General features: G+C 45.6%; 1 protein-coding gene across 1 annotated transcript; it reads left to right on the forward strand.

Moving 5' to 3' along the window:
• Positions 1-813: 813 nt before the first annotated feature.
• Positions 814-15,097, forward strand: terf1 (telomeric repeat binding factor (NIMA-interacting) 1). Its single transcript, XM_083778096.1, has 10 exons — positions 814-1,103; positions 9,108-9,203; positions 10,461-10,588; positions 10,972-11,058; positions 11,178-11,327; positions 12,701-12,810; positions 13,518-13,547; positions 13,696-13,799; positions 14,715-14,806; positions 14,919-15,097. The coding sequence occupies exons 1-10, from the start codon at positions 902-904 to the stop codon at positions 15,075-15,077; spliced, it is 1,158 nt and encodes a 385-aa protein (XP_083634222.1). The 5' UTR covers positions 814-901; the 3' UTR covers positions 15,078-15,097.
• Positions 15,098-15,265: the final 168 nt, after the last annotated feature.

Below are 15,265 nucleotides of genomic sequence, written 5' to 3' on the forward strand. Positions count from 1 at the left end.
TGGGTCCGGAAACGGTACTTTTTGTCAGCATTGACCCCAGTAGAAGGTCTGCTGCTGTGAATTTTACACCTCTCCCGCTTAGCGGAGAGTGTGGTGTGGTAGAGGACATCTCCCCAAACGTGTGGGTATGTCCAGATAGTTGCCTCGCGGAGGCCTCTTTGTCCAGTGTCCATTCTGGGTCCGGAAACGGTACTTTTTTCAGCGTTGACCACAGTAGAAGGTCTGCTGCTGTGAATTTTACACCTCTCCCGCTTAGCGGAGAGTGGGGTGTGGTACAGGACATCTCCCCGAACGTGTGGGTATGTCCAGATAGTTGCCTCGCGGAGCCGTCTTTTGTCCAGTGTCCATTCTGGGTCCGGAAACGGTACTTTTTGTCAGCCTTGACCCCAGTAGAAGGTCTGCTACTGTGAATTTTACACCTCTCCCGCTTAGCGGAGAGTGGGGTGTGGTATAGGACATCTCCCCGAACGCGTGGGTATGTCCAGATAGTTGCCTTGCGGAGCCGTCTTTTGTCCAGTGTCCACTTTATAAAGTCCATGCACTCCAGTGAATAGCATTTATCCATTTAGATAACTTTATTATTATTATTATAAGGATTTAATTACTTATTCTTACACAGAAACATAATGTGTGTCTTATAGCATCATATAGCATCATTTAAATGCTTAATTTGTAGTTGTGTGCAAATTAAACTTTTTTTCAATACTCTAGAGGGTACTCTTATTTTGAAGAGATCGTCCACCGGAAGTCTTAAATTAGCTCACTAGATTAGCTCACTAGACGCTGCCTTGTTAAAGTTTGTTTGTTGTTGCTGGTGGCTTCTGGAGCTTGGGGCGCGAGACGTCTTCTCTGTGGTCTGGCGGCTACAATATAAAGTTCAAGTAGCATAATAAGTTTAACTATGGATGCTGCCGCGGATGAAGACGATGCAACCTCGTCACTAACAACAAGTAGTGCTTCATCTGCAGACGAGACCGTCAGCTTGTCGCGTGTAACGGCGGTCGCTAACGGGTGGATGTTTGATTTCATGTTTCTAAGTGTGTGTCGATGCTTCAGGGAGAGAAACCTGGACGACTTCAACGCATCTCTGAACACACTGGAGGGTGAGGATATGATTTGTGGCCATGATCCACTGAAGAATGAATGAATGAATTTCGATTAAAACAAGCCATATGCCGCTTTTTTGCGTAGCAGAACGTATATATTGTCAATTGAATTGTACTTTCCTGTGCTTTTACCCGGCAAACTGTTAATAAAGTGTTCAAGGGGGGAGAGCAGAGTACAGCACAATGCAAAATAATGGTTTTAATGTCTTCAATCGGTAACAGGAAGAGACTGAGTCACTGTGAGGTCCAAACACAAAAAATAGCCCATTTAACATGAGCTGCCCACTCTTCCTTGCTTGGTTCCCAATCTTTCTGTATCCTGGAGGAGAGATACCACAGTCACCACACTGTATAATATAATAATAATTAATAATAGTTTCAGACAGTGTCTTCAAAGTAGCTACTGTTTAGGCAAACACAAAATCTTAGTGTTGCCAACTCCAGTGAGAGAAATAAGCCAACCCACCTCCAAAAAACAAGCCAAAACAACCAACTCTTGTGAGAGAAATAAGCCAACTCTCCCCTTGAAAAACAAGCCCAAATATGGCCTTATAATCTTAATAAAAAAGACTATGCATTTAACATCATTATAAATGTAGGCTCGAGGATCGTTTGCTTTTGCCTGAAGGCTGGCGTGCTTGGATGACGCAATGTTGTGATGCGCCAGAGTTGGCTGTGTTGAGCTGTTGTGTGGATTGATAATAAACGGAGCGACCGGTGGCGTTCCAATGATAAACTCCTTGTCATCTATCCTTATAAAGAGAGTCTAAAGCCTGCATATTCTTCTAGCTGCGGCCGGCGCTACATTGGTGGCAGCGGTATTTGGATTGTGGAGTTTTTTTTGACAGTTTCTCTCCGTGGATAGTTACTGGAGTTTTGAATCAGGACTGACTGTGTTTACATTGGACTTGAGCACGATGTACGGCGGATATAAAACTAAAAGCGAGGACGCGTGGGAGACGGATGGAGACGAGCGCAGACGTGCTGATTTGTCTGTGACTAACTTCAGAGTGGAGCTCCCGCAGCCGTTCCGTGGGGACGGACAGAAGCCGTTTGCTACATGGATAAAACAGTTTGAAGCCGCGGTTCGCGCTCAGACGAGGGGGGCGTCGACCGCGGTCTACATGGATACTTTAGCCAACATTCTACCTACCAGGCTGGACGGGGCAGCTTTCCTGTTGTGGGACAGTCTACATGGATCTGTACAATTGGATTATGGACGTGTGAAGGAGAGGCTGAAGGAGGCATTTGGGATGAAACAATACATGCTGTATTTTCAGACCTGCGTGAATGCACGTCCCCGCCAAGAAAACGAGAGTTTGGAAGTTTATGCAGCAGATATTTCCAGGCTTGTGGCAGAGGCGTTCCCTGAATATGACTGGGCTGCACAGAATGGTGAGAAGTTTAGGCGTTTTCTTGCTGGACTGGACCCTGCTCTCCAAACTAAGTGCCACGAACAGGGAGCGACTGACATGGACGAAGCCTTGATAATAGCGAGCCGCTGTGAACGAGCACGGCAGTCTGTGCTGGGGGTGGGCACGGCACCTGTGTCGCCCTACAGTCTTCCATATCCTGCTGTTGTGGCTAGCCTAAGTTCACCACCAGCTGCTGTTGTGGACTGTAATGCTAATGCTGCAGAGAAGCTCGTGCATGCGGTCGAACGCCTCACCTTGAAGATGGATAACTTACAGACTGAGGTGAGGGAGCTGAAAACACGTGGCCACAGGTCTGAGGAAGGCAGACGGGGCTCCCTTAACCGCGAGGACCGGCGTAGAGACGCAGGGGAGCGCGGAGGACAACGAGATGCCTGTCACTGTGATTGTGGCAGGTCTGGCTGCAGGTCTACGTTCGGGAGCCACCAGAGGGATGACCGTGCGAGGGGCCGTTCTCCACAACGTGAGCCGCAGAGAGGTTACAATGCCAGAGAGTGGTCCCCACGAGAGCGGGGGGCCCGAGCTGACTTCTCGCCACACCGGTCAGACGATGGGGAGCGGCGCGCCACAGAGGATCGACAACAGAGGCGTGGAGTGAGGTTCCTGTCTCCCGCCAGGAGGTCACCATCTTCATCCCCGCACGGACGGCAGCAGGGAAACTACAATTAGCTGGCGTCGGGACCCAGATGCCAGCTTCACCACCCAAGGGTCAAAGTGAAATCTCAGTGACAGCAACTCCAGGTCAGACGGACTCATGTGCGGTGGGTGAGTCCAAGTGTATGGCCTATGTTAAAGGGGTCGTAGAGGGTCTAGACGTGACTGTACTTATTGACTCTGGTTCAAGTGTTTCATTGATTTCTGAAGAATGTAGAATGTCCATTCCGACTCTAAGTAGACGTGCATTGAGTAAGCAGTACAGCTTTGCCCGTGCAGTTAATGGTCAATTATTGGACACCTTGGGTACGATGACTCTGCCCATACGGATGGGTGGCGGTCACTGGGAGCACGTTGTTCATGTGGTACGGGGGGCAACACAAGCGGTTCTGTTGGGGTTTGATTTCATGCTGATGAACCATGCTGTTTTGGACACTGGTCAGGGACTGCTCAGCCTCGGAGATTTTGAAGTGCCTCTCATGCATGTCGATGATTTCATACCCGAGTGTTGTAACATATCTGTGTCTGTTGCTACGACTGTACCGCCTTTTTGCGAAATTATTGTACCGGTTCGGGTTGAGCCACCTCGCCTTGCTGGACCACACACCAGTTCTTATTTAGGTTATTTGGAGCCTGAGGTGCGTGACACGCTAGGCCTAGTGGTCGCACGCACGGTGGCACCGGTAAAAGATGGGTGCACGGTGGCGCGGTTGCTCAACCCAACAAACACTGAACTGAAACTTTATCCTGGTTCCCGCCTGGGTGTTATTCACCATGTTAATGAGTGTGATGTACTTAACGATGCAAAGGTTGTCACTCCTGCACAGGATGCGGTTTCACTGCCAGATTTAAGTAACTGTCCATTGCTTGTAGAACAGAAGCGACAACTGCAGGCTCTGGTGGAGGAGAACCGGGTGGTGTTCCGCACCGGACGGGGCGGAGCAGCGAACCCGTCTCTTGTCAAACACAGCATACAGACGGGTGACAACCCCCCAGTGAGGCGGCGGGCTTACCGCACCTCCCCCGAGAAGAGGAGGGAGATAGACAGTCAAGTCAAGCGCCTTTTGAAAGAGGGTGTCATCGAGGAGAGCTGTAGCCCCTGGTCCTCTCCAGTGGTGCTCGTAAGAAAGAAGGATAAGTCATGGAGGTTCTGTGTGGACTACAGGGGCCTCAACTCCGTGACAGTCAAGGACTCTCACCCGCTACCGCGGGTGGATGATACGCTGGATGCACTGGCGGGGGCTACATGGTTCAGCACCTTGGACTTCTCAGATGGGTACTGGCAAGTGGAAGTGGCACAGGAGGACCGAGAAAAGACCGCCTTCAACACTGGTCAGGGCCTGTATCAGTTCAGGTCCATGCCCATGGGTCTGACCAATGCACCGGCGACCTTCCAGAGGATTATGGAGCTGGTGTTGAGGGGGCTGCCGTGGCACATCTGCATGGTGTACCTGGATGACATTCTGGTATATAATAGTTCATTTGAGGACCACATCTCAGCTCTGAGGGAGGTCTTTACTAGGATTGGGGCTGCTGGCCTGCGGCTGAATGCCAAGAAGTGTCATCTGGCCCGCAATCATGTGGTTTTCCTTGGCCATGTGATCTCTGCGGAAGGGTTGCGCCCCGACCCCCGGAACACTGAGAAAGTCAGATCATGGCCTGTGCCGCGGTCTGCCACAGAGACTCGTGCATTCCTGGGTCTCTGTTCATACTACAGGAGATTTGTGAAGTGCTTTGCCGATCGTGCGGCACCCCTGAATCATCTTACGGAGAAGGATGTTTCGTTTCAATGGACGGTGCAATGTCAGGAGGCGTTTGAGTTCTTGAGAGACTCCCTTTGCGCTGAACCCATTATGTGTCACCCAGAGTTTGATCGGCCGTTTGTACTGTACACCGACGCATCCCAGTTTGCCGTGGGGGCTGTGTTGGCGCAAGAAGTGAATGGCTTGGAGAGGGTGGTGGCCTATGCTAGTCACTCCCTCACAGGTGCCGAACGTCGGTGGTCCACGTTCGACAGAGAATTATGGGCAATCGTGTGGGCTGTTCGTAACTTCAGGCACTACTTGGGTGGCCTTCCATTCACGATTGTCACAGACCACCGGCCTTTGGTGGGTCTACGACGGCTCACTATTGACGATGACAGGACAGGGCGTCGTAGCAGATGGGCCCTGGAGCTTGATCCGTACGAGTGGGTTATTGTCCACAAGAGTGGGGCTCAGCACACTAATGCTGATGCTCTGTCACGCAGACCCGAAGCGGGTGCGGAGACCTTGGACTGTAAAACCCCTAACAGTGTCTCGACTCTCATCGACGTGGGTACTCAGGTGACTATGGCGGAAGTCCCCGGTGCAGTGTGCGTCGTCGAGAGTCCGGTAGTGGTCTCTCTTACAACCCCTTCTATGGATGGCAGCTCCGGTGGTCCTCCTTCGGATCTCCAGGAGCCTACAGATCTGGCCTCGATTTACACCCTTTCACACGATGGCTCCAATGTCAAGGAGCTTCAGCGAGAGGACCCGGACATAAGGGAGGTCCTGGAGTGGTTGGAGGATGGACGAAAACCTCCTTCGTGGAGGGTCAAAGGTGATACTCTAAGAGCTCTATGGAGGGTGTTTGAGGAGCTAACGTTGGTTGACGGACTGCTGTTCAAGGTGAACCGTTTGCAGGATGGAAGGGAGTTCACGCTGGTTGTCGTCCCTGCTGCGCTGAGATCCGAGGTCCTGGGGCACCTGCATGGAGGCCCACTAACGGCACATCTGGCGTATGATAGGGTGATGGCACGCGCGAAGGTGGTGTGTTATTGGCCGGGGATGGGAAAAGACATCCGGAAGTATTGCGACCAGTGCTATGCATGCCAAAGACGGAAGTCCCCGGTGCCCCGCCATCATGCTCCTATGAGAAGCACACCGGTGGAGAGACCATTCCAACGTGTCGCTGCAGACATACTTGAGTTGCCAATCACGACTAAGGGCAGCAGGTACGTGTTGGTTGTGCAGGACTATTTCTCCAAGTTTGTGAATTTGTATGCCATGCCGGACCAGAGAGCCCAAACAGTCGCAAAGCACATGCTCGTGGAGTACGTCTTGGAACATGTAGTAATGGAGACTCTGCACACAGATCAAGGGGCCCAGTTTGAATCGGAGGTAGTGCGGCATCTCTGCGAGATGTTGGGGGTGAAGAAAACACGCACCACGCCATACCATCCACAGTCTGATGGGATGGTGGAACGATTTAATCGGACACTGATAGATCAGTTGGCAAAGACTCTCCTGTCTTATGAAGGAGAGTGGGACTCTTTCCTGTCACAAGTTGGTTTTGCCTACAATACAAGTGTACATGACAGTACTGGGTTCACCCCTTTCTTCCTCACGCACGGCAGGGAAGCTCGGACGCCTGTGGATGTTCTGCTGGGGTCACGAGTGCAGGGCAACGCTGCTGGTGGTCCCCCAGGGGACTTCGCCGGTTCCCTCCTGGGGTCCTTGGAGACGGCATTTGGCCGGGCTAGGGAAAACAGCCGGGCAGCGAGCGGTAGTCAGAAGAATTATTATGACAGGAGGATGAAGCACAAGCCTTATGTGCCTGGGGACCTTGTGTGGTTGAATGATCCCACAGAGAGTCGACGTAAGCTGGCTCCACATTGGAAGGGCCCTTATCTGGTGCGTTGCAGAATGGACCGGGATGAGGAGATCGGGGTCACCTATCAGATTAGTAGCCCGTTTGGCGGGGAGGCCCCTCTGCAGGTCGTCCATTATGACAGGCTGCGTCCCTACACTCTGCCTGTAACGTATCCGTTGGGGGGCCCGGAAAAGGGTCTCTTTCCCTCTTCCTCACCTGCTGTGGGGCAAGGGGAGGCAGTCCCTCACAACGACCATGCAAACTCGTTCCTTCCTCCTGCGGACGTGGACTGTGATCCTGGGGGGGGGGATGTTGCTCTCAATTCCCCGGTGCGCACGCCTGCTCCGCCTGTGGTCTCTCGGGCTGGGAGGTCGGTGCGAGCCCCTGTACGTTTTGGGGATTATGTGATGGACTGACGGGATTAAGTACTGTGAATGTGCCTTCTGTGTTACTTTTTCTTTCTATATTTTGTATTTGTATTGCATGAGTGTGTTCTCAGGGATGCAGAATTGTTTTATTTTTATTTTTGATAATTTGGAATTCATGGTTCTGGAATGTTTTTTTTCTCTCAATATGCCTTGTTGTTTACGTCGAAATGGGGACATTTCTTTTGTAAGGGGGGACGTATGTAGGCTCGAGGATCGTTTGCTTTTGCCTGAAGGCTGGCGTGCTTGGATGACGCAATGTTGTGATGCGCCAGAGTTGGCTGTGTTGAGCTGTTGTGTGGATTGATAATAAACGGAGCGACCGGTGGCGTTCCAATGATAAACTCCTTGTCATCTATCCTTATAAAGAGAGTCTAAAGCCTGCATATTCTTCTAGCTGCGGCCGGCGCTACATAAATACTATATGTCTATAATTATGTTTTGGCCATTTATTATACTATCACACACACATGCTTTAGCCAGGGCTTAATAAGTAGAGAGCCACCAGACCGATTCTGTCACTCAATGTGATTCCCACTCTCCCAAACCTATGGGGAATTATAGTGTATATTAGCTCTGTTCCATAGCCTTCCACTTCGCAGAAGGCTATGCGACTTACCGGTTTGAATCTCAAATCGAAATCAGACCAGCCTCTCCTCTTTAGTGGAAATCTCACGAACGTTTGACCTACTCACCAATACAAACACGGGTTGTGTCAATAGAAAGCCTACTTTCCTTAGTGGAAGCACTCTGAGCCCCCCACCACACGTATAAACGGTACCTTTTGGCCAGAAAGGGATTATTTTCCACCGGAGGAAAAATATTCTCTATGAGGCAGTTCTCTGGGCAATATCAGTAGAGGGCGCAGCGGAGTAACTAAAAATGTTTTTTTTCCGGTGGAAACAAAATCCCCTTTTGGCCAAAAAGTACAGTTTATACGTGTGGTGGGGGGCTCAGAGTGCTTCCACTAAGGAAAGTAGGCTTTCTATTGACACAACCCGTGTTTGTATTGGTGAGTAGGTCAAACGTTCGTGAGATTTCCACTAAAGAGGAGAGGCTGGTCTGATTTCGATTTGAGATTCAAACCGGTAAGTCGCATAGTCTTCTGCGAAGCGGAAGGCTATGGAACAGAGCTAAGTGTATATATACATCAAATAAATGTTGACTTGTTAGATTTCCTAAACAAGCCACCGCCATTTTTAAAGGCAACTTTTCCCCCTGGACAAAAACAAGCCCAAAGGCGTGGTAAAAATATGCAGACTTGGTAAACCTGCTTACAGTCTACTCATCAACGTGTCTCAAGAACTTCCACACTCCACAGGCATACTGTACTAGAATTCATTGGATTTTTGCCTCTTTGGGAACCATCTATGGGACTCTCCATTTTCTTTGTGTGACCTACTGTACCTGTTTCCACTCCATTTTTTCAATTCAGTCAAATCAAAAGGGCTTATACATTTACATCATTTGCCAGAGCAAAAGTGGAACAAAACAAGTAATTTGTGTTAAAAGGGAATAAAGAAATGTCTAAATAGACTTACAAAAATATAGGAATTGTTCAAATGCTCAAATGTTCAAATGTCAGAAATTGTTCAAATGTCAGAAATAGTTATATATATATATACATGTGGGAAAGATTTGCTTGGGATACATAAAGTTAAAACAAATCATAGCAATATTACAATGTTAAATGTTCCACTCAGTCATTCACCAGACCATTTACCACTATGTAAGCCCTATTTTATACTTTGTTGCATCGTACAAAGGTGTTGTGAGGCAATAACAGCCGATCTGCAAGAATGGCAATGCTTGTGAGCTTGTAGATTTGACTATTTTGAGTATTTTCTGAAATTCTTTTCCAATATTTCTCTTTTCAGCCATCGTCAATGGCTCTTCTCCTCTCGGAGATGTCCAGGCCCAGAAAAAGAACATAGCTGCTTTTTTGACAAGGGTCATGCATGGAAAAGATTTGAGTAAGTGTCCCTGAAGACATATTTTGTTGTTGATTGATTGTAATGCGTTTCATTGCTGATTTGTTTATTTGTGTCTCTGAGTTTGCAATGTCTCGTTTGTGTCTATGGTTAATTACCTCATGTTCTATTTGAATAGTTCAATCATAATGTTTTTTTGCAAGTTTGGGTCCCAAGAGTGCCTTCCTAGAAACATGGTGAACTCAAAAGTACAATATGTCTACTACTTGAAATGTAGAGTGAAAGTCCTTACAAAGAAAATAAAAAAGTACTCAAGTTAATGTACTTTGTTACTGTCCACACCACTGCTCCTGTCGAGCTATGATGTGGTCCATCATCAGAAACATTGGAATTTTATGGACTTGGCCTACATTTAGCCTTTAAAATGGATCCATTGGCAGCGATCAAAAAACGCTGAGGCTGCCAGGATGCAAAGCATCAGCTTGGCAGTTCCTACATGTCCTGTCTCACTCTTATAATATAGATAATACATATGCACATAACCTCCCTACCCTAGTAAACAACCATTCCTATATAAAACCTAGGCTTTAAAAGTATTTTTTCCAGTGGAAAACCCACAAACCGAGGACATTTGTAAATATTCCTCTTATAGTGAGTGGTATGGTTACTGGTATGAATCGTCAATTGCCTTGATAGGTGACGTTAATGGGGAAACCCCTTCATAACAGAAGTCATACTGCTGTCAAGGGCAGTCAACTGGCCTCAATATTTCACTCAAACGGATATTGCAGAGAGTTTGTGTTTTCATTGCTTTTTACATTAGATTAGATGTTCTTCATTATCCACAAGGAATAATATTTCCCCGGTCAATACAGACAGGATGATATAAAATACACTACTTGACATCAATCTAAATGGTAAAACAAAAAGTGACCCACCTAAAGCATTGCCATGAGATGAGATGAGATGAGATAAGATAAGATAGAATCCCCAAAGGGAAATTTGTGTAATGTGGTGAAATAAATATACACTAGACGATACAAAAACACATCAGACACACATGGACAGAATCACGCATGAACAAAGCCGACACCACATGCATTAAGTATTAGGGAGACTTTGAGGGAGTTCTCTTGCATTGTGCAATTTGATGGCAGTTGGCAGACTTGGCACAAAGCAAAGTATGTACAGCTCTGTTGCATTACACATTTGAAGAACATCGTGAGTTGATTATTGTACCAGACAACATTGTAAAGTGCAAACATAACGTTATGTTTTTACTGTGTGACGTTTTCCTAGATGTCAAGTTTGAGGAGGACGACGATGTGCTGCCTCTGATGTCTGCCGTTAATATATGGAAAAGTCTAAGAAAGACTGTAACAGAGGACAGCATGTTTGACAATATCGCAACTCTCTTGTTGGTCCAGGTAAACACATTAAACTGTCCAGAGGCAGTTAACCTCTGCCATTAAACCCTTAGTTGACCAGGATCAGATCCCCTCTAGTATTTTGCTCGCATCAAATCTCTTCACCAAAAATGCACCAGACTAGGGACGCTAGGATTCAAGTTGTTATTTTGAATAGAGGTATCTTTAAATTGTTCAGATGCACACATCTTAATTGCAACTGTACATTTTGCAATAACGGTGCTTGTAAAATAATAATACTTTTAAAAAACACTGTCCTAAAACGTAAACGTATCATCTATCCACTTTAACGTGCCACTGCATTTTAGATAGATATTTTGTACTAAGATTTATCTTTTGTGAGTGCAGCATTCTACGTCTTAACGCTTTCTCCCCTCATTTAGGCCGTGGCTGTGTGCTTGGAGAAAGGCCAAACATCCCGGGCCCGCTCTGTCCTTAAGTGGCTCACAGAGAGACATGAAATTGCACAGGTAAACATCCCAATTACTGTCCATCTTCAGTTCAGTAGAGCAGCACCACCAGTCCACCACTCATGCAGCATGAGGAGAGACATGCGCACACTAGGTAATAAGAAACACTTTGTTCACAGAACGTTGCAGCCAAGCTGTCGGTGGTAAGTTGCAAGGCGGATATCTACCACCCATTCCTCCTGAACTTCAGCTTTGACCGCCTGCTGGAGACGGTCCAGGGGTACTTGGATGCCTACTTGGAGAGGAACCCCTCAGACTTCCTGCTCAAGGTTAGGGCTGTTCATGACATTTTACAAATAATTGCGATGAATGATTACATTTTGTCATTGAATAGTAAACACTGGAACATATAAATAAAAAAATATTTTCTTTTAGGCTTTCTAAACAAAAGATGCACAAGTCAGATGTGAAAAATAATTTAAATATACAGTACAAAGAAATGACTGACATCTATACAAGGAGGCAGAAATTAAATTCAGTTTGTTCTCGAGATGCACAACATTTATATCCCTCATGTTTGTAAGTTCACATGCCAATATTTTTGAAAACCTGCTCCATGCTAAATCTGCCCGCTTCACTCACATGCTTCCTTGGATGGGGTAATATGGTTTGAATCAAGATATCGTATTGAGAGGAATATGTGTCACTGAGACGGCATGTAATATATTACTGTAACGTGTTGGAAAATATTAATTAGCGCAAGGAGTCGGGTTCTGTAGTCAATCCAAACTTGGACTACACTATTACTTTTGTTGTTTAAATTAGCAATAATAAAATTGACAAACACGCCTGCACGCTAGATTTGCTCGGTACAAGAGAACAAATGTTTGCACTGTCTCACTATGATTTCCTTTGCTCCTACTAGCAAGGAAGTTGTCTGGCTTAATACGTCTTAATCCCCAGAGGCATAGGTGCATAGGTCTAAGGTTTTAATTGTTAGCCGTAGCCACGTCCGCTTACCTTTGCGTATTGGCTGCGTTGAGATGCTGATCTGGCAATAGAAGTCAAAGGTAATTTAGAGTTGGTCGTCAACATAGTTGGAAGGGCAAACCGCACCGTTCAGCAGAACTCTCCCAAGGGCCCCACAGAAACGTATTCATGAAAGTTTGAGCTATGATTTGCAAAGGAACCATTTACCAAGGTTGAATTTAGATTAGCTCTCTAATGAGAGTTTATGTATTTAATAAAAATCAAACCCGTGTGAAGTGAGTGGTGCAACTTAATGTGTTTGTGGGGGGGCGGAAGTTCCAGGCCCACAGGTACGCAGGGTGCCGGCGTGATTCCGGCGAGCCGCCCCACGTCCGAAACGGTTGAGAAATGACAGTTACCGTGTGGGGGTCCCTGTACTGTACTGTCACTGTACTGTACTGGGTCACCCGAAATCATCATATATACAGTTAATGTGTGTGTATTAGGTTGCGCACAGGTGGTGAAAAACAACCATACTGTTTTCGTGCTCAGACTCACCCAGCCAGCTAGCTACCCAGCCAGCCACCCACACACATAGCTCCGTAACTCAAAGAATATCCCACCAAAACCTCCCCTTTAAAGCTGAAAGGAAGATGTGGAAAAAGTAGGACAGTGTAGTTTTCTTTTGTTGTAAAACACAAAGCATGAGCTTGTGTTCCTTCATGTCTGCCAGGCAGCCACCAGAATGATCCAGTCCAAGGTGGTTAAGGAGGACTCGATGGCATTAGATGAATCCAGTCTGTCAGAAGAATCCACCAGAAAATCTACGGAGGACTTTGGAAGGTAGGACATGGTGCTTATTTAGGGGGGGGGGGGGGTCGCGACACATCATGCCAAAGCATTTTCTGGGGTCCACAGCCAAAAACGTTGAGAACCCCTAGGCTACAGAAAGCCCAGGGCTAACTTAACTTTGCGTTTGCATTTCACAGCACACATGTTTAATATCACTCAGGCTGAGGTGGCATTATCCTATAGTGTTTTGGCACTACAGTCACTTACCGCCCCCTAAGGTCTTCCTTCCACTGCTGGCCTGCTCGCTTTGCCTAAAAAAATGTCAAAAAATAAATACGGGGAAGCAGCTTTGTTTTGCTTCTACAGGCCGATGGCGTGGAACAAACTCCCACTGTACCTTCGACAGGCAGCCTCTGTAGACATTTTTAAAGCACAGCGAGTCAAGACCCACTTCTACACCCTTGCTTTTAATTGATCTTTGAATTTTTTGTTATTCATGTCCTCACTGTATTGCATTACTGCTCTTGTTTTTTAATGTTTATGCCTTGCTATTATTTTCTTTTTTTCTCCATTGCTCTGTAAAGCACTTTGAGCTGCATTTCATGTCATGAAAGGTGCTATACAAATACAGTTTTATTATTATTATACATGCCGAAATTAGCTTGATAACGTAAGGTAAGGTAAGGTATTGGCGCTCCATAATAGACTGCTCCATCTTATGTCACAGGCAAGATAATTTATATTCTTTTTCATTCCAGCACGAATGAGGGCCAAACTACCTTTCTCAGGTCAGTAGTCTGAATTCGACATTTTATTTTAGCAAATTTTAATTTGTTTGTTTTCAGTGAACAACTTATTTTGTTAAGCTCTGTTGAACAACATTGTCATATATTGTTCAATCACAAAACATTGTGATGAGGATGTGTTTGTCTTCAGGCGGAAAAAGAAACTGCTACTACCAAAAGATGGTGAGATGTTGATGTGCCAGCCTGAATCCCACAAAACTCCTAGCATCCGTTTGAACAGTGTTCCAAAGAATAGTAAGTGCTGTACATTATTCAAATGAGTAGGGGTGGGAAAATGTGTAAATATTCATACTATTATCCCTATTCTGTTTTCCAATATATTTTATTGAGGAAAGAGAGAGAAAATCATGTAATTGACTGTATCTGAAATAGACTGTTCTATGAGCAGAGATGTTTGACTGACTTTATTTATAATTATTTGTTTTTACAAGTGTTTACAAGTGTCTTACTAAAAACTATGTTTTACTCCAGCTGAAAATTAAATTAAGCAATATTATATTACACGATAAATTGTGCTTTAATGTCATTATTGGCACTACAGCGATGCGGCCAATGATCATGGTAAATCCAACCTTGAGTGTAATATTGTGATTTATGTTCACCTTCAGAATGAAACGTGTCAAAGTGTATTCATATTGTGGACCATCTCTCTGATATCCTGATCCTAATTCACGGGACTGAGATAGACCAGTCCCTGTTTACTCAGCCACCAATCTGAACACGCAGAGAAAAAATATTACTATAATAATAATGCCAGATTTTATCCACAAACTAGCCTAGCTGCAGCACTGCTCTGATCATACTGTAGTATGATTAAGTAGGGCATTAATGTAATTCAAAACCCAAAGTTAAAATAAGGAGGTTTCCGCCTGACGGCAACAATATTGCATTGTGTCCTAGTGGTGTTTTGAGCTTGCATTCTTCATCAGAACTGGTCTGATGAAGAGCACAAGCTCGAAACCTCAGTAGGCGCTTTGTGGGTGCAATACAATTAGTTTGAAATGGAAGCCCAGCTGTGTTGTTTATTTTGTTTCCTGTAGTTCTGTACTTTGCTCAGCACCTGCCCAATTCTGGGCATTGGATGTGTGTTCTTCATTCATTATCTGACTTTATAAATAATAGCCTAAGCTCTTTTTCATTTTTTGTCAGCTGCAAGTCACAAGTCGACGTGTCAAGACATGTCTCCTGACAAATCGGGTAGCTGTAATTCAGAACTCAAAAGACAGCCAAGGACAAAAAGGGTAGGTGGATCACTGGAGCTACACGGAGCAGAAATTAATCTCAATTTAGTGCAGTTTTTAGAATGCTAATCTAATTATCGTATGAACAAACCCGTTTTTGTTTTCTCTTCAGAAATGGGGCGATTCCATGGATGCGCGTCTCAAAAAGGGCGTGGAGCGCCACGGCGTAGGGAAGTGGGCGCTCATATTACAAGATTATGACTTTAGTGGGCGTACGTCCGTTATGCTCAAAGACCGCTGGAGAGTGCTTAAAAAAAATAAATTAGTATGACCATGTATTACTGAATTATAATTTTACATTAAGTAAATATTTTTGAAACATGTTTGACATTTCTTTTTAATTTCTGTAAGTTGATAGATTTTATTTTATTTTATTTAAGAAATACGTTTACTTAGTTAAAAAAAATTGTCACAACCCACTGTGCTTGGGAAAAACTTCTATACTGTATGTTTGTACTT

The sequence above is a fragment of the Protomyctophum parallelum genome (genome assembly GCF_964188405.1).
Source record: "Protomyctophum parallelum genome assembly, chromosome: 12".
NCBI classification, from domain to species: Eukaryota; Metazoa; Chordata; class Actinopteri; order Myctophiformes; family Myctophidae; genus Protomyctophum; species Protomyctophum parallelum.

Coding starts and splice junctions, on each gene's coding strand:
- terf1 (XM_083778096.1), top strand. CDS start 902: ATGGATGCTGCCGCGGATGAAGACGATGCAACCTCGTCACTAACAACA. Junction 9,204..10,460: donor CATGCATGGAAAAGATTTGA/GTAAGTGTCCCT, acceptor ACGTTTTCCTAG/ATGTCAAGTTTGAGGAGGAC. Junction 11,059..11,177: donor AGAGACATGAAATTGCACAG/GTAAACATCCCA, acceptor CTTTGTTCACAG/AACGTTGCAGCCAAGCTGTC.